The sequence below is a fragment of the Diuraphis noxia genome, unplaced genomic scaffold (assembly GCF_037042655.1).
Source record: "Diuraphis noxia isolate RWA-SAM2 unplaced genomic scaffold, SU_Dnox_SAM2 contig0004, whole genome shotgun sequence".
Lineage (NCBI taxonomy): Eukaryota > Metazoa > Arthropoda > Insecta > Hemiptera > Aphididae > Diuraphis > Diuraphis noxia.
In genome coordinates this window covers 42,801,129-42,822,878 of record NW_028301714.1, presented here as the reverse complement: position 1 = coordinate 42,822,878, position 21,750 = coordinate 42,801,129, and the positions used below count along the sequence as shown (strand labels likewise).

Below are 21,750 nucleotides of genomic sequence, written 5' to 3'. Positions count from 1 at the left end.
CAAGGAAATGGTGAATATAGATGTTTACACATCAAAAACCAAATTACTAATACATAATAATATGCTTTTTTTTTAAATGTAATTTTATAAAAATTATATGTAGTATATTTTTTATGAGTACACATAAAAAAAAATACCAAGAATACAACATATTTTTATTTTTAAAATAATACAGGCCAGAGTCCAAAAACAAAACAAGATATTTGTAAATTTGAATTACAAAATACAGTAAAATAATAATAATATAATGTATATAATAATACTCGTACAACATAATGAAATATACTTTTTTCCATAATTGTGTTTATAAAAAAATAAACATATTTTTAATAATTTCTTAGCTTTTTGTTAATATAATAAACATCATATATAATCATCGACAAAATGTATTTTCTCATTTTATAATAATAATCAAGCTTTTAATGTGACACTAAGATCTGAGTATACTTAACCCCTAAAATAATTACTCGATCAATGGAATACAAACACGTTCCACAACTTAGATTCTAAATCTTGGAAGTAGCACAGAATGTATTGCCAAAGTTCAAAACAAGTTTCTTAGATGGTAATATGGACGTGATTAAACTGTTATTGCCAAATTCGTGAATAGAAAACAATTACGGAAATGCCAGTTGCATGATATAACAAAGAAATAAATTATACACAAAAGCTTACGGATAAACAATATAATTTACAACAAACACATACTTATCCAGTTACCGGTTTATTGCTTGTAATAAAATTATTAATAATACCTATAAGTTTAATTTAAAAATAATATTAAAATACGGCAATTTTTTCGGATAGCAAAACATCTATATTAAATGTTGAATGTTACTTTAGTTATAGGTACACCTCTATAGAAAAAAGTTTGGTAAATGAAACAAATTATATTGAATGATACTCTAAACATCTCGTTTTTCAATATGTTCAGTTCTTTCTTTTTAAGTAATGAAAAACCACCTACAAACTATATCGTTAAAAAGGTAAATGAAATATCAGAATGAATAGTTTCAAAGAATAGTTTTTCAAGAGATTTGTCATTGCATAATGCCCTTTCAGATGTTTAATGATAACAATTATTGTCGATGATCAATTATCGCTACAATGAATTTGAGTGAATTTGAAAATTTCATTATTCTGTATCATAACATGATCTATAATGTTTAAACTATTAGTAATAGTAAACAGTTTTATTATTAAGGATAAAATTTATCATTTATACACCCAAAATGTGTTCAAATTAATCAATTTTACTAACTGAGATGTTTAGTAAATATAAAATATGTCAATAAAGTTTAAACATACCTTGGTAATTAAAAAATAGGAAATGCTATTGTCTATACAAATAACGGTTACTTGCTTCTTGGATAAACGTGTAGTCAAATTAAATATGAAATCAATTATTATAAGACCGTATTTTGCCTATAATTCGATAGGTGACCCTCTACTTCATATCTTTATCCAACTATTAAATGTCAATTGTAATTTAAAATCGCATTGGAAAACAATTCCATGAGAAGCAAGTTTTGTCGTTTTTATTTGTTTTTGTAGGATATATTCAAAATGTAATTTCAATTTGGATGCTTTCGAATTTTTAAATAACATCTTAAACTCACTTTCTTATTGAGCAATATGCTATATAAAACTTTCAATTGTATTGCTCTGAAAATTGTTTTTTTCTTACACAACAGAATATCATTTTAAACCAATAGATTGGAAATATACTTCCCATTAAGGAAGACATTTAGACATTAAGTCTAAAACAATTAGGTACAGAGAAAAAAATAAAACTGATCAAAATGACTTAAATTTAATTTATATTAGATTGCTACAACAACCGCTTTCAAATTCAACATGGCAATTCGTGTTTACATACCAGCTCAAGTGATTTACCTTATACTTTATGAAGTAAAATCTGTTTCAATTTTGATTTATTATTATTATTACGGCTAAGATTTATATTTTATATTGCATTGGTGTTTTATTTTCGAACTTTTGTTTACTGTTTTTGTTTGTAATGTCCATGAATCACGTTATTTTGAAGCAAATGGTGGTTATTTTATTTTGTATATTACTTCATATTTTGCATATTAATGAATATTTCAACTATAAATATGTAAAATACATATTCTATAATATATTTTAGTAATGGAGTTTCATAATAGAACAAAATATACTATTATTTATTCAAAAAATAGTATTTAATTTTCTGTTATTATATACTATAGGTATAGTAATTTAATTTATATAATATTATCATTATTTTTATATACGTCATAATGTCATATACGTACCTTGAGTACCAACTGCAACAGTGCCACAGCACCTATAATAGATTTAAGATTTAAGATTATTCTATAACACTTCCTAAAGAAAAATGATTAAATGTTTTGAGTGCGACGTTGCGTTGTTTTTTGTTACAATTTTTTTAATACCACATCATTGTTTCATGTAAGACTTCGGAATGGTTTAAAAATTAAGTTTTTTTAAAATTTTTAGTGGAATATTTTTCTTCATTTTTGTTCTATATTTTAACGTATTTTTTAGCAACTAAATGCATGTTTTACCTATGTTATTGACTTATTGTATATTAATCCAATTTTTAATTTACTAGGTGTTCCAGTAGACAAATATCCAAAAATATCAGTGGTCGGATCAATATGTAAACTACTCAATTAAATTGTTATATATTTGTTTCTCTTTTTAGTTTTTCATTAGTTAAATATTTAGTGTCTTCTCGATCAGGCTCATTACGTTCTTGTTGACGGTATCGTCTTAGGCTATATTTTTGGTAACCCACCTTGTCGATCAATACCTACTTCGTAGTGGTCATATGGTAATATTAGATACGTATAATATTGAAAATTAAAATTAAAAATATAATATAATTTAAAACTTATCTTTTTTAATATTATAAACTTGTTTACCAAATCAAAATCCTTATGTGAATTCTTAAAAATAATTTATTAATGCATCCTTGCATTTTGGTACGAATATACTATACTAAAGTTTAAATTCTATAGCCGTCATAGTTTTATCTGTATACGTCTATTGGTCAGTCAAGTGTCACCGTACGAGACATGTTTTATTGTTTAGATGAGTAATTAATCATAATTACTTAATGACAGCATCTATAAATAATAATATACTTAATGCATGCATCCTTTTATGAAGATGGTCCAGTAGTATCGAAGAAGATAGCAATAAAAAATAGCGTTACTCCGTCCAATAAAAATAAAATTTAATATTTGAGATACCTATTGGTGATAATATTACTTATCACCATTATATTAATTTGAGAAGAAATATAGAGATACTTTCATGCTATTGAATATTCGTTGCTCATTTTATAAAAACACAAAATTAATTTGTTACTACTAATAAAAGTTTACATAACTTATAATTAATAAATAAATACACAAGGATATTAATTTATTAGAGTGAATATTTTGGTACATAAATGTTCATAGATGAGTGCCAACAATAAAATACCTTCTGTAGTAAGTACTTATATTTACGTATACCTACATGCTTAAAAAAGTTAAATCATGTTTAGGTTTTTTTTTTATCCAATAATATAGTATTATAAATAATTTTTTTTAAATGTTTATTGTTTATATTTAATAATATGTTTAATTTACGTTTACATAAAATCGTTATTTACAACTTTCAAAATCACGTTCAATAATAGCAATGTACGATACACCAAACAAAACAATTTATTTTCTCATTTTGCAATTTGCAGAATATAGATATACTAATTATTTTTCAATTTGTAAAATATTTATATAAAATTGTTAAAATTATTAATTAATTTTTGAATTAATTGTTCATTTTTTTTTTTTTTTTTTAGCAAACTGAGTAAATTATTTTATTTTCACCTTTAAAACAGTTTTTGGCAAGAAAGAATTCTTAATTAATATTTTACACTTTTAAAAATCATGCATATTTTAGTACTTAATACTTTAAAGACGTTATATTTGTGTTTGACAATCAATTGCTCAGCCTTTTAATGAAACGTCAGAATTTGTGTGTTATCCAGATTTCGTTCAGGTTACGATGGTTTAACATTGCTTTCAAATGTATGATAAAAATACAAAACTACATTTTCCCAAACGTAGTAAGAATAGGAAATAGTGACAAACATCTTATGATCAGCTTGATACCTACTCGTATCCTGTTAGGGTTTTTTATATTGAATTTTGTGAAATAATTTTTATATTAAAAGAAACGACCAATAATAATACAATTTACTATGGTTTAAAAGGGAAAAGAAAATAGACAGTTATAAAAAGTGGCACAACACATGTGAGAAAAACTAATAAAGAAACGAATTCCAAACATACAATCAAAACAATAGAGAAGGTCAGTACGTGTGTAACCTCCGTCCGATACACACGTGTGCCTCGGTCTTCGCTTATCGCATTTCTTAGCTTCCGGTAGCAATATCACATACGACGCAATACGCAACACCCTGCAAATTGCAATTAAGAAGGTATGTTGTTATACTACGGCCCCCATAACCAAATAGGAAACAACAACCACCCTCGCCTAAATACTCCATCATGAACAACTCTAATTTAATCATGTCACCCACCCAATCCACAACCTATCACATATAAAACATTCGTAGAAACAACAGTAAACACATCCTTCCCGAAAAAAGATTAAGCAATCATCTTCAATTCATTAAATGACATCCCACAAATCGAATATATCAAAGCATTCAGCCATCTTACATCACCTAATAACATAAAATTCGTTTCGTGCATATCAAACAATAGATTCCGTATATATTTTGTCAGTAAGAGTATCGTCGACCATAATATTACGTACATTTCCCCAACCCCACCCATTTTGATTTTTTAATTTTTTTCAACACCAATATTTAGTGCTCCATTCCTGCCAATTCTTGCCGCAATCCCCAGAATTCCTGCTCAAATACCGCCCCCGCAATTACTGAAAAACTCCGGGTGGGGCGGGAGAAACGTTTCCCCAGCCCCACCCCTAGTCGGAAATTAACTTTTTTCCAAAGCCAATATTTAGTGCTCCATTCCTGCCAATTCCTGCCGCAATCCCCAGAATTCCTGCTCAAATACCGCCCCCGCAATTACTAAAAAACCCCGGGTGGGGCGGGAGAAACGTTTCTCTCGAAAAAAAACCACTCTCTGTTATATCTACATTTCAAATCAATTCAATTTTACACTTACAGATTTAAAAAAAAATATTATCAAACAATTGCCATGACCCTTCATTATTGTCGGGGATTTTAACAGCTACAGTCTTACATGGGGTTCATATAAAACCGATACAAGAGGAAAAATTATAAAAAAATTAATAGAACAAGATAACATGGTAATACTTAATAACAACGATCATACTAGAATAAATCCCTCCAATAGAAACCTCTCAGCTATCGATCTAACGTACTCCACATCTACTATATCACAAAGATTATACTGGCAAATATTAAATGAAATATATAATAGCGATCAATGATCATCTTTCAAACTGTATAGAATTGATTTCTAATGCATATCAAACGATCTACTCTAAAATAAAACTTGGCCCTAACTGGCCTTTATTCTCAAACCTTCTCGAAGAAAAAACCAACTCGTCTGAATTCACGGATGACGATATAGATATTGAAAAAGCAGTCTTCAAATTTACCAAGATCACCATAGAGACTGCAGAAAAAAACAATCGGATACTTAAAACCTCCAAAAAAACACCAGTTCCGTGGTGTAACAATGAAATTAAACAATATATATCTTTAAAAAATAAAGCACTGAAAACATTTATAAAAACCAGATCTCTCAAGGACCACATTAAGTTAAAATAACTCAGAGCTAAAACATGATTCATGGTCAAAAGCAACAAAACCATAACATATGTTGAAACCTTACCTCCAAAATAGATGCTCAGACTGATTCCCATATAATGTGGAACAAAATCCGCTCATTACAGGAACCGAAAAAACACAACAATATATATTTCTCCACCAACTCATCAGAACATTTCTCCTCATATCCATTCTACCTTTTACGCAGATGTCTATAATATTTATTGCCGTAGCAAGAGCTTAGCAACTGTCCAAACCCACCTACAACAAGCCATCAACAATCTTAAATGGACGCTGATATCTGGCTTCACTTTCTCACCAAAAAAATCACAATGCACAGTGTTTACTCGTAAGCGAAATCAAAACTCTATTAACATAAAAATGGATGATTACCAAATATTAATAAATAAATAAATAATAATTAATAATAATACAATTAAAATACTTGGCAATACTTTCTACAAAAAAATGCTCCTGGACCCACCATATCAACAACTTGAAAAACTTAATCTCTCCACGTCTCAATGTTATAAAAATGTTATGGCTGTCTCCCAATATGCGGTCTACCGCAAAAGTTGTCTCAGCGATCTACCGCTGAAAATGCGGGCTACCAGAATAGACGTGGTTATTATACTAAATCGTAGTATTTCAGAGACCAACACGGAGAGTATGTGGTATAAATAAAAATATCAACAAATATTAAATAATGATAATAATAATAATGGTGTGGTACGGCACGACCCGTCGCTAATTAGGCACGGGAAATACATCCATACTCGAATTGTTTCGGACAAGGTAATAGACATCTTGCAAGTATTTAACACTCAAGGCCTCAGTTAAAATTTTTTTATAAAATTCTTTTACAAGCATTTTAAGTTTAAAAAAATGTTCAGTTAAAATTTAAAAAAGGTGTTTCACCACAAACGACACTATAACGACTAACATGTTATTAGCTGCTATATGATAAAATATTATATATCATTATGAAAAAATAAGATAATAGTGATAAAACATAATATATTAAAATAGTAGGTAATAAACTAATAAATAATAATGATGTGGGATTCTCTACTATAGGTAGATATAACACATAAAATTGGTAGACCGCATACTATACTCATATTTATAGTTAGGTAGTACTCAAAAAACAGGAAGACCGCATATTGGGAGATAGTCAGTGTTATCTCACACATCATGGGACTCTAAAACTCAAGTTTTATTAACAATATACAAGTCACTTAAACTTTCTAAACTCGACTACGGATCTTTCTTTTGGACAACGGCTTCCAAATCAATATTAAAAAAACTAGATACAATCCACAACTAAGGTCTTCGTATGTCAATTGGCGTTTACCGTTCAAGTCCAATACCCAGTATCTATAATCTTGCAAATTCACACCCTCTTGACATAAGAAGACTCGAAATAACATTGAATCACGAATTAAAATTAGCAAATACCCTTCCCACTCTCGACTTCAAACCAATATTTCAAATACTACCATCACTACTCCATGAGAACAATCTTGATATGTCCAAAATACTTACCAGCACAACCTGCCTGACCCCTTAATGGAAAAATCTCATCGAAACCAGCACTGGACTTTCCATATTCAAAAAATATGACACACCCTCTTCTATTTACAAAAAAGAATATTTTCACACAATACAAAACACCACAAGTGAAAAAATGTACATGGGTGCTTCCAAAAGCCAAGGCAGTGTCGAGCGCTGCAGTAATTTTGGATAACGCGGAATTCATGTATAAACGTTCCTACACCTGCTCAGTATTTATTCACAGCTGAGTCAATTGCGTTCGAGATAATACCCGATTATCACTTACAAGACACTATTATCTTTACCAACTATCTCAGTTCGATCAACAATATAAAAAACACATATAATCCTTCAGACATTGGCCTATATATTCAAAATAAAATCCACACCTTACAATACCATAATAACTTCAACATCAAACTCTTTTGGATCTCTGGACGTTCTAACATAAAAGAAAACGAACTCGCTGATCTTGCAGCCAAAAATGTTATTACATCTTCAATATCATCGCCCACACAAACCATTTCCTCTAGTAACATACGAATACTCATAAAAAAGAAATGTCAACAAAGATTATTTTACACGAAATTAAACCATATAAAACATCAAACCTATAATTGGGCATTTCCCTTTAAAATTCACAGAAAATTCGAAGTAAAAATAACCAAACTAAGAATTGGACACATGAAAAACTCCCACAGTTTCCTTATGTCCAAAGAAGAACCCCGAATATGCACAACCTGCAGTGTCTAAGTCACCATAAACCATAAACTCACGGAATGCCGTACCCACAACAGTACCCGAAGAAGCCACAACCTATCCGAACTACTATCAGAAACTCTATGCAATCACTCTCAATTCATCACAGCTGTCAATCTTATATCCAACATTTAATATAACTTATATATATATAATTTTTGTAATTTCTGTAATTTAGAATTTTCGCAATGTAAGCCCAAGGCCCATGTTGCTGAGGGTATTATTAATAATAATAAAAAAAAAAAAAAAGCGGGTAAGTCGTGGATGTCGCTATGACAGTAGGTTACTGTAATGGATGGGATTAAATTTGAATGCAATGATAGGTATCATTGTATACGAAAAACGATTCTGAACGAAGATGATTTGTCAGTCTAGGATATATTATATTTAAATATTGTCATATATATTCTATTTTGAAACAAATATTTTATTTTTCAATTAGGACGCATTTTGCACAAGGCATGGTTAATCAATTTTTCCAAAAACATTGCATGTTGACTAATGACGCTTCAAATTTTCTCTATAGCTATTTGAAGCAAAACTTATGGGAAACTTGGTGTTAAATTTTATAACCTTAGATATAAATACAAACAATATTATGAATTTTGAACTACAAAATAATTCGCAAATATTCATGGTTTTGACGAATTTTTGTCAATATTTGAAATTCAAATGCTAATAAAAATTTAATTTGAATTTCCGGTGGACATTTTTTTTTGTGATAAAGATTGACAAATTTGTAAGGAATCTTGTATTAAATTTTCAAATCTTAGATTTAAAAAAAAAAATTTTTATGAATTTCTAGCATAAAACAATTTGTGAATTTTTGTGGTTATTACGTTTTTTGTCAAAATTCAAAATTTGAATGCTTATAAAAAAAAATTGTGACTATGAATTTATTTTATTTTTCAACTGCTATTGTAACAATATGTTAAGAGCCTTGTATTAAATCTTCAATATTTTCTACCCACAAAATAAAAATGTTATCGATATTAATTTTAAAAAAACTAATCATGATCGAAAATTGCATATACCTATGAATAGTTAAACTTAAGTCAAAATTTTTAAAAATTTCATGGTGGATAGAATATAGGTACTTATATAAACATTCAGTGAACATTTCATGTATCAATGGTCGTTCGTTTTAAAGTTACATCGAAAATCAAAATCGATTTTGTCGAAAACTGATTGTACGTAAAATTTCCTGTTTTTCCGTTAATTTTTAGTTTATTTATCCCGATTATTTAGAAAAATATTAAGAATTTTTTACTTTTTATCCCCCAAAGTATCAACTAGATTCACTTTCTGGTTTAACAAGGTACTGAAGTTACAAGTCAAAGCAATTTTACTGCCCCAAAACGTAATGACAAACACAAAAAAAAAATATTCATGGTTTTGACGAATTTTTGTCAATATTTGAACTTCAAATGCTAATAAAAAAAAATAATGCCTATGTATCCTTATAATTTTTTATTCACTTTAAGAATAACTTATGAGGAACTTTGTATTAAATTTTCAAGTATTTTGATAGGGCCAAAAAATTTTTATCGACACTTCAAAAAAAAATTTTCAGACAAATTGAAAATTTCAGTCGTCTATAAATATCTAAAAAAAAGTCAAAATATTTTGAAAATTTAATCATGTAAAGAAAATACCAATCCTAATAACTAGTAAAATTTTCAAGTATCTAGGACTTATACTTTTTGAATAATAACAAATATTTAAAATCGTTTCAGGATAAATCGTTATCGTTACGCTATTTCGTAAAAATTTAAAATTCAAACGCACTTAAAATTTTTTCTATAATGATACTTCGAGTTTTCTCTATAGCTACTTGAAGGAAAACTTATGGAGAACTTAGTGTTGTATTTTTAATCCTTAGTTATAAACGCAAAAAATTTTATGATTTTTCAACTTCAAAATTACTTGCAAATTTTCGCGTTTTCGACAGATTTCGTAAAATTTTGAACTATAAAAGCTTATTAAAAAAAATTGTGACTTACGATTATTAATTTTTTTTAGCTACAATAAGAAAAACTCATAAGGAACCTTGTATTAAATTTTCAAGTTTTTTTGGTCGTCCAACATTTTTTTACCGACACTTCAAAAAAAATTCTCAAAAAAATCGAATAATTCAGTGGTCTATAAATAACTCAAAAAAAGTCAAAAATTTTTGAAAATTAAACTGTATATATAGAACACTAACATAAACATTTGGTGAAAATTTCAAGTATTTAAAGTGATTATTTTTTGAATTACAACCATATAAAAAAATCGATTTGGTCGAAAACTGATTTTGCGTAAAAATTCTCGTTTTTCTGTCATTTTTTTTTTGTTTTTCTCGATTTTTTTGAAAACTGTTGGAAAATGTTTACTTTTGACCTCTATAATGCACCAAGGATCTTCAATTTTACATCGGAAACCACCCCCAAAGTTTGAAATCGAAGTAATTTTCGACTAGTTATGCTGTACACAGACACAAAAAAAAAAAAAAAACACACATCATTGTAAAATCAATACATTCATCACTTCGTTCAGAATCTAAAACTAGAGAAACTGCCAATAATATCATTCGCAAAATAAAATAAAATTCAAACAGCTAACATTTTTCTTCGATGAAATGAAAGTTTCATTAAATATTTGGATGATTTTATCAAATACTACTATCAACTGAGATGAGCATTTTTCGTAATATTTTATTTTGTTTTTTCATTTATTTACACAAAAAGTACATCGACACGATAATGGTTGGCAATACGTAACATTTCAATAAAAAAATATCATCGTTATATTATTATTTTGTTTATTATTATTATGTACCAGAAGGCTCGTATCGCCCTAATTATTTCCATGAAAAATCAATATACTTAAATGTTATTTTATCAACAGTAATTTATAAGAAAACGTATGCCATTAAATTGAAATTTTAATTAGCAATAGATTACAGATGAAAAAACAGAATTTAGTTGTATAATTTATATTCCACAATATAAACAAATAATAGTTTTCTCAAACAAGAATAGTAAATAGTGTATTATTCAAATTAATCAGTGTCATTAATTTGTTAATTTAACTTATTCTTGTTATCAAATATTCATAGAATATTACGAAAAAACACCCCGTATAATAACACATAGTTAAATCAAAAGATATATTTTATAGTAAACATTTAATATTGATTGTTGTAACCAATAAAAATTACCCAAAAACTACTACCTAATGTTTTAAATCTGAGATTATTTTTGCGATAAATTAATTTCATTCCAATAATTCAATTTCCAAATTAAAAACCCTTTTATATATTGAATTCACTATTCACGATAATCTTCGACACACATATCATCTGCGCGTATAAATTGCATTCGCGCGTTTCTATATACTATATATTTATGATAAAAAAAAGATTTTATATTAACCCCCGTATAAACATCCCTCTTTGATATGTATCCAAATCCTTGAATATTACCTGTAGGACACGTATTCGCAGTACTTGTGAAAAAGGATAGTAATCAATGTCGTTCTTTTCAGTGCTCGCCAATCTAGTCACGATCATAGGCACGTCATCTGCTGTTTTGGTCACCTGACTAATGAGAGACTCGTGTCGTCGATACATATTACCTGCTAAAATAAAAATATAAAGTTATAACAACAATGTAAGGTTGTAATTTGTGAATAGTTTTAATTTATTTTTAATTTTTGATAGGTACTCTTGAAAAAGTTTTTATTATCTGATATTATTCAATGTTATAAAACAAGTCAAAACTTAAAAAGAAATTATTAATTAACTAATAATTTTCCAATAATGAAAACTAAATTCAAAAGTTAATAATAATTTGTGATAATTTTTTCTTATATTGGAAGAATTATTTCTATTTCAGATAAATAAATATCATATATTATATTACAAATAATATAATATTCATTAAAAATCAAACTAATACAAAACAAACAATATTATGGCTAAAAATAAAAATGCCTGTGTTAATAAGTCAATAACCATTTATACAATTTTCAGGATAACATAATATAGTACTTGAACTTATAATATCAAAAGTATTTACCCAACACTTAGCGGCACTTTGGGACCAACTTTCTATAGACGTCTCACTAATAGATATATTAGGTATATTCAATAAAATACTAGCTATCCCATCTGGCATTGCTTATACCAAAATTTGCTATTAAGAGACGGCTAGTATATAACCAATGTCAATCATTTAAATAAACGAAATAATGGATAATCATAATTTATTTAATTCCGCTTTATTGAGATCTATTATTGTTCTTGATCGACTCTGTCATAAGCGTTCAGATTCGCGTCATGCGAGTCACTCTTCAGATACCTATTTCAGCATCTCTCAAAGTAGAGGTCCTTATCCGCTAAGTATCCCGGCATTCGTTTCGGCCTTTAGATGTTTCAGCAGATCTGCTGGCTGTCATTGCATATCTGGTTGATCTACCAAATGTTTGAGTTCATTTCAAATAATCAGTAGTTATTTAATATTTATTGACAGATAATAAGGCATTAAAAAATGTGTGATTAGAATTCAAAAATCATACTACGTATAAGCGAATGAAAAAATATATAATTAAGATAAATGTTTTATTATTCGTAACCATTTGTAATCTGCATGTGAACTATGAGACAACTTTATAAATTAGGTTACAAAAATAAATAAATACATTTTCGTAAGCCCAAAACTAAATTTATGTTACCCTTAGTTACCTATAAGACTATAAGAGTTGAAAAAATAAGCTTAAAACACCCTCCAGGTCGCAAGGAGTCTATAGGTCAAGGCGTACCTTTATTAAAAACAGTCCAGTAGATTTCTAGTTTCTAGATATCAAACTAACAGACGAATATCCATTATTTATAAATACAATTTCAATTTAAGTCGTTGCTACGAACAAAAATTATAATTTTATAATAGCATAAAATAGGTATCGTATCTATCCATTTATGCATTAACATGTGTCAATTTATGAACAACAATGGTGGTAAATAATAAGTTGGAATGTATAAAAATAGTGTGATGACAGATAGTTATTTGATTGCAAAAATAAGTTTGTAGGTAACAATGTATCATTATTTTATAATTTCCGTTTTAATAGTTGTATATAAATCAGCTTGTGTAAAAGTAATTACATCTTGAGAAGTTACGTTAGCGCTAATCAAGGTGTCTTTGAACACGTTTGGATTTGAATTCATTTTTTTAAATACAATTTTGATATCATACGACATAATGTTTTGTTTAAGATCCCACACAAAAACATGTTTTTTTACACGTGCATGTATATTTACATCTGTAATTTTAATAAGATCAATGTAACTTTATCCAAGTCAGGAATTTCCGACCATTTTTACTTGACAGCGTACTTAATTCTTTTATAAATTGTCATGACACATACGAATAAATAAATACAATACACATATATTATATATTATATAAGATAACGTATATATGGTAACGTTCCAAATAATTCCGAAAAACAATTCTAATTAAAAATTAGATAAAAAGCTTATACAGAGTGATCCATTTAAGTGGGTACACTAATTATTTCGAAAAGTATTAACTTTTATTGATTTTTTTTTTAACTTTTAAGCTTATATATTCTAAAACCGTATGATATTTTATTTTTAAATGGTAACATACATATAGTAAAAATATCAAATAATTAATAAAACCATTTTTATCATGAATTTACGCATTATTATTTTTATTTTTCGTTGATTGGTTTGTGAGATACAGTTTCTCAAAGTATTGGTGGTTTTTACTATTTTCCAATAATTATAAAGACCAAGATCCAATTCGATATCGCTGAATCCAAGGTAACAAAATAAATCTTATTTAACTATATTAGTCGATAAGTTAATAATTGATTAGGGTTCAAAGTGCAATAGTAATCTTTAATTAATTATTATTTATTTTGTAACCTTGGATTCAGCGATATCGAATTTATCACTATATAGCTTTTGGTCTTTAAAATTATTGGAAAAATAGTAAAAACCACCAATACTTTGAGGAGCTCTATCTCACAAACCAATAAACAAAAAATAAAAATAATAATGTGTAAATTCATGATCAAAATTATTTTATTAGTTCATGATATTTTTATTATATTTATGATTTAAAAATCAAAAGTTGATAGTGGTATCACCAGTAAATATAAGAGTAAAAAAATTTTTAATATTATACGGTTTTAGAAAATCATAAACCTAAAAGTTGAAAAATAAAAAAAAAGGTTATACTTTTCGTGATAATTAGTGTACCCACTTAAATGGATCACCATGTATATACTAATACTTTATAGGTGTATTAAAATATACATTGAACATTTTATTAACTTTACAAAATGAATACGATGCTTGAACCTTCAGATTTCTTTCTTCTATTCGGAATAAAACATGAAATTTTAAACATCTATACACAAATCAAGTTCAATATTATTCAAACAAATTTTACTAGGTTCAAATTTTTATATTCTTCATAGCAGAAAATACTCGTTCGCATAGATATGACGTGGATGATAAAAACAAAATATAATTATATCGATTTCTGAGAAATACCCATGGATATTCTGGAGCCTACACTTAAATAGAAGTTTTTTTTACTTCTCAATAATATTCTAGTAGTAAAACTGAAACACACTTTGCTATCAATAAATTCATTTTTATTGTCAACACAAGTAATTTTTTCCGTATACCATACTTCCATAATATAGTAGTTTTACTGCCATGTAGGAAATTACACATTTAATTTGTAAGAATTTACGTAAGAAATTTTTTACCTATTACTCTCATATTGGATTTTCCTGTTTGCCGTTATCGAGAGTAAAAAAAATAAAATAATAGTATATGGTATAAACTTTATGTGTACCTATGATAATTAATAATATAATAAATACAATGTTTTCTGGCAAAATTATTTCAAAAAACCATATTAATATTAACTAAATCTATAAAAATAAATTACAAATACCAATACTTATTTATTTAATTAATTATATAATGAAATATACTTCGTTGTATAAATTTACGTATGCATTGATCAATATTTATTATTTATTCCTGAATTCAAAATGGAACACACTAATTACAATATTATCTACTGAATGACGAAGTACATTTGACATCTACTATACAATGGGGACATTTTCACAATTATGTATAATATATTTTTATAAACATATTTTTTGAAACTATACACAAATACGTGTTTTAATCTAAATTTTATCTTAGAAAAAAAAAATTGTTACAAGTCCAACAACTAGTCTGTAATAAGATTAGTTGATTTCTTATGATCAGGATCTTAAATTTATTATAACGTTACTATAATGTTATGGTTACAAGATTTAAAATTTGTATATCATTTGTACACATTTTTTTTCAACACTAGTGATGATTAGATTAATTTGCATAAACGAAAAATTCGTGATTTATATTTAAAGTTATGGCACTTAAATACAATTGCATTATTTCGAATTTTGACACTTTCTAAACTTCATTGTTCTTTGTTCATTATATTTTAATACTATAAATGTTACAACATTATGAATATTTGATTTAATTGTGCATTTGTTATGTACACAAAAGTATAAAGGTATCTAGCTCTTACAATACCAATATAATCACTTTTAAAATGGATTACTATCGTTAACGAAATTCAGACCAATTTGTATAAGTGCTTACAATAGTACTTCAAAGTACTTCAAAGTACTTAAAATATTTTATATGACTACTTTGATTTCTTAACTTACAAATTATTATGTTTACAAACAATATCACATAATATATCATATTTTATTGTTATTATTAACTTATAATAGCAATATATAATATATAATTATAAAACCCAATGGCCTATGTCACTGAAGATAAATTTTTGTTGATAAAAAAAAAATACATATGTAAAAATATAATTAATTAATAACATAAACATATATTATATAATTTTGAAATTTTCATTATTGATAGGAAATAATAATTCTAATAATAGTACAATATTTTTAGTCTTTACAATCAATATTATTTGAATAACAACAAATATCATTATTTTACGTTTGATTATCCAATTTTTTAATACATTTTTTTTTTTTTTTTTTGATAATTTTTAAAAGTACTAGGATTAGCTATTTTTATATTTTCTTACTGTAACCAGTGGACTAACCACTGTATAAAAATATAAATAAAACCTAGTAATAAACTAACAAATATCTACTTTATAAAAATTATATAAGTATTAAATATTAAGCAATAAATACTAATCAATTAACCTAAAGTCTTCGTTAACTCATACACAACTAATATCTAAAACAAAAAAAAATTAATTAATTAGGCAATATAACATTCATTATAATTATCAATAATTATGACATATAAAATATACATTTTTAATTATTATAAGCTATAACAAAATTATTTCTCGTACTTTATAATATTACTATATTGGATAGTAAAAATATATCTTCAAAGTTATTAGTAATACATAAAATATTATAATTACCTAAATATAATTTGATAGATTTATACATACCTACCAACATCATGTGAGTATTTCCATAAAATAAATAATTGCATATCTATAATTATGTATAGTGATTTTTATCATCGTTTATGAATATTTAAATATGATAAGTTGTTTTAATAAAAATAAAAAACAATAAGCTATAATGCAGTCGATGATTAAATCTAAAACTTTAATGAAATTTTCATTTTTATTTTATTAAGTAAAAGTTTACACTACAAACATTTGAGATTTAAACCTTTAAGAACAATATTCCATACTCTTAATAAGTAAAACTTATCAATGCTTAAAAAATATATTTATTACCAAGATACTGAATCGTTTTACCTTGTAAATATACATCATTAAACCCATTTTAAACACTTCGTGTAGTTTTCAACAATTTGTTTAAAGTGGTTTCTATAAAAACAGAAACTTGAGTAGTAAAAATAATATATGAAAAAACCCATATATAATTTATTATGGTTAACTGATTTTTTGGCAAAACACACACCTTATATTACAGTTAGTTACTTGCATAGTATGCATAGTTATTTCTGGATCATTAGTCGAAGGGTAAAAAAAAAAAACAATATATGTAAATCTCCTTGATGAAATAAAGTTATAGTAAAATCGATTCGGTTCGTTAGTGTACGATTGCCCGCATAAAGTATTCAATAATATATAGAACCTTTCAGATAAATTCAAGACACAAAATAAATCGGATGTTTTTTATTTCTACTAGGAAATTCTAACAAACATCTATTAGATTAATAAAATTGTATAGTAGAGACTTGACACTTTTTATAATTACGTAGTATTTTTTATTTTAATAGTTTCTATAGGTACAGTCGTACAGACTAATTTCAAACTATTTATACCGTAAACCTATTCACACAATTTTATGGTATGTCGATATTGATTTATAAATAAATACGAAAAAATTTAGTTCAACCAACTGAATTAAGAAAATAGCAATAATAAAATAACATAAACTTTTCTTAAAAATAAAAGTATTGATTTATCAGTCTTCAGAATTGTTTTTTGTAAAATTATATTCATATTTAACACATTTGTTACAGTGGCCTACTCAATAACTATGCACCAAACCTACTTTATAGCAGCTCGATTTTTAATAATAATAATATTTGATCTATACATAATATTATATAAATAAATATTTCTTTTTAGGCTGGTTTAACACGTACATATGTGACCCATAACACGAACCACCACTGTCCTTGGTTATTTGCAAAAAGATCTGTCAGAGAAGAGTTAAAGCTATTGAGATCTTCACATCTGAATTAATATGAGTAGTACACCTAACCAGTAATTTTGAGTGTATACAAAACAAGGTATGCATTTTTATAGACTTATAATAAAACTTAACATAATATTATTTATGTTTCACCTTTCAATAAACTATCATCGTAACACCTTTGTAAGTTTAGTCTTTTGTATATACAAGGCGATTCACAAAACGTGCTGATTCCATGTTTTTATTTAAAAATGTTTAAATATATTTAAAAATCCAAAATTTGAATATATTTAAACGCAACATTTTCGAATCCATTAAAATTATTGTGTTTCTTATAGAGTGTCATATGGCCTCTTTTTTACAACTGTAAATAATTTAATAGATGATTTGTATTTAATAATTTTGGAATGTCGATTTTTAATTTTTAATGAGTAATTTATCAGTTATTAAAACGGTTTTACAAAAATTGTATAACAGACCTATTGGATCTATAGTGTTTGATATACTGGAACATTTTTACAAATTATTATTATGTTTATGGATTAATATTAATTACTAAAATGTTCAAGTCACCATTGTCCTTACATTTCCCAAACCCATTATCAGGTTCACGAAATGTTAAATTTGTAGAATTTTTTCAAAAATATTATCCAAAGCAATATTTAAATATTGTTATAACGAATTTTCTTTAGATCTTCTTTGAGATGGGAGTGTAACAACGGTCGCAGGGTTTATCTAAATAGCTAATAATTAATACTAATGGATAATAGGTATTTTATTAACTAAGTACAATAATATTTACATCAAACTCTTAATGATGTTCATTTAGTCCATATATAATAATAGAATAAAATATTTATAAACCCATATATACTAGTAGTATGTATTTGTAGGTTCACAGCCAGCTTTCACGCGTTAAAAAAAATTGTTTCGAGGGGAAATGTTCCACTCCTAGAACACCGATTTACCGCGTAACACAATACGGTGATTACACAAAATTGTCGGTCTATTGGCACCTTGCACAAAAATATTTACCGTATCAACTATTTTTTATTAGATTTTCAGTTTTTTTTTTTTAATTTTTCAATCAAATATAGCTAATTTTTTATAAAAATTACATTCGGAGATTGTTTTATGTTTTAATCATGTTGGTTACACTGTTCTAGTTTTAAAAATTTATAAAATAATTTAAATGTTTAATTTCTCTTATTACGTTGCACTTAAGCTATCAGCTATATTTGATTGAAAAATTTAAAAAAAAAAAACGGAAAATCTAATAAAAAATAGTTGATACGGTAAATAATATTTTTGTGCAAGGTGCAAATGGACAATTTCGTGTAATCACCGTATTGTGTTACGCGGTAAATCGGTGTTTTCGGAGCGGAACATTTCGCCTCGAAGAATTTTTTTACCGCGTAAAAGCTGGCTGTGAACATACAAATACATACTACTTATACTGAAATCTAACAATAACAAAGCATTCACGGATCAACTTATATAAATTTTTGACCGGCGCGGTAAATAGACAATTTCACTACATTGTCGTGTAGATGAATTTCTTTTTCCCAGTAGTGCCGATGACGCTACCTACACATTGTCTAAAATTATGCAAAATAAATATTTTATAAAGAATTTTAGATTTTTATTTGTTAGAGTAAAAATACTGGAAAGTATACATTTTAACAATTGATAATATTTTTAATCGTTTTTCTAGTGTGATAATTCATTACAAATTAGTATAAAATAATAGTGTTTAAAAAATGTTATTGCTCGATAATATTTAGACATTTCTAAAAGTTACATCATAAAATATGATTATTGTACGGATGTTTTTTTTTCCTGATGAATAGAGAACAGATGGCCCAGATTTTGAAAGACGGCTTTCTAATAGTATTTACTATTATAGAAAATTCAATATTGGCAGACGCTAGTCAATCGTAAAAGCGTTTTGTTTTTATTTTTATTTTATTAAATTTTTAAATTTGTATTGAATATTAATACAGTAAAAAATGTACCATCTAATGATATAAATAATGGTATGATAATTTCCAGTAAATATTATTTACAATATTAAAATATTTAATAGCTATATCCTCTATTCAAACAACGTGGATCTAGATGTGTGACTAAATGTATAACAGAGATAGTTTTATATAATAATTTTTAATTAATAATGACTAAATATAATTTTCAAAAATAATTTACTATAGTGCACTTCTTCTTCAATCTTCTCAATCATTTAGGACATATTATTTGTATTGTGTAGATGAGTAAGTTTAATCACAATTACTCAATGACACCATCTAGAAATGCCAAACTTAATCTATGCATTTTCAGATATTATAATAATGAATATACATATATTTTATATTTAATAAATATTGGTCTAGTAGTTTTGGAGAAGATAGCAATAAGAAATTACGTCAAATCGGAGATATAAAGTCCAAGTTTTATTCTATCCAACTGAGACAAAATCAAAAACTAAATCATTGTCACAGTCAATAACATAATATGTATTATATGTACTAGGTAGTTATATAATATGTCCAATGAACATTTTACCAAAATTGATTCAATAAAATGAAATAATACATTTGAAGACATGATCTTAAGTTCAAAACTATGAAATTTAACTTCTATAGTGGTTTTCTTATTTTTACCTCCAAATTTTCGTTCGTGAAATCATAATAAACGTTACTTTTAAAAACATAGAAAAATAATAAATTAAAAGATAAATCACATTAATGTGAAGTAAGTACATATTTTATTGTTAAATATTATACTTTAGTCAGTTGGCTATACTATTACTGTGGATAATATTATTTGTTATTTTTTGGGGCTGTGCCAAATATTTTGCCATACATCAAACTGAATTATGGTAGGTGATTGGAGGAGGAATTTTAATCAGTAGATATGTGGTTTATTGCAGCTACGCGTTCATATGAGTTTGATTTCTTTCTGAAATTTTGTATTTTAAAACCATGCAACCCATTATTCCTAACTATAACTTGTTTATTTAGGTTAACTCATGAAAATCGCACAAAGTGTTATTAACATATTTACATATAATGTAGGTACAAAGAAACATTTTTATAGATTATACAAAATATATTAATTTATAATGAATGATGTTAAAATAAATTATTAATGTATTACATACAATGTTTGACGAAGTCATTAGATCGTGGGTGTTTTTATTTTTAAAGTTGGTTAAGTTAGTATCATCATGCAAAATATAGTGTATCATATGGATCTGGATAAGAGGTTTATCAGATAGACAGTTTAAACTCTTGGACAATTTGTCACGTCACGAGGATTTTATCACAAAACTGTCCCAATTAAGAAGGCGATTTAATAAAATCAATCAATAGATTCTCTAACCTAATCTTGCTTACTAATTAGTAATTACATTTATAAACAATTTTAAATGTAACTTTATTTTGCGTGCACAATTTCGACATCATCAATATGCGATTAATTCACATAGGACCTAATAATATAAATATATATATATATATTTTTTTTTTTGTACTAACACATTTATAAGAACGCAATAGATTACATAAAACAGATATAATATTATATATATTATACCTGTTATTGAATTTTCACTTATTTCTGTGATAAAAGTATTGAATTTTCATTGAATACAAATATTGTATTTGAATAATGAATTACTTTGAAAAATGCTGAGTTTACTAGTGTTTAAAATACGTATTTAAAATTATTTAAAGTGCTCTTGAAAAGAATATAATAACTTTCTGCACCTGATAAATTATTATGCTTTGCTACCACAGTCTTCTGATTCCCATTTAAATGTACAAATTTCG

At 26.3% G+C, this 21,750-nt stretch overlaps 1 protein-coding gene across 4 annotated transcripts in view; it reads right to left on the bottom strand.

Annotated features, from left to right (window-relative positions):
• Nucleotides 1-21,750, bottom strand: part of LOC107165213 (uncharacterized) — a 160,080-nt gene that overhangs the window by 107,684 nt on the left and 30,646 nt on the right. For 2 of the 4 annotated variants that reach the window (XM_089227569.1, XM_015513353.2), the window contains one exon: nucleotides 11,625-11,779. In XM_089227569.1, the coding sequence (XP_089083695.1) occupies nucleotides 11,625-11,771 (147 nt within the window). In that variant the 5' untranslated portion in view covers nucleotides 11,772-11,779. The remainder of the gene's footprint in view (nucleotides 1-11,624; nucleotides 11,780-21,750) is intronic. The other 2 variants (XM_089227570.1, XM_089227571.1) reach the window with 1 other exon arrangement.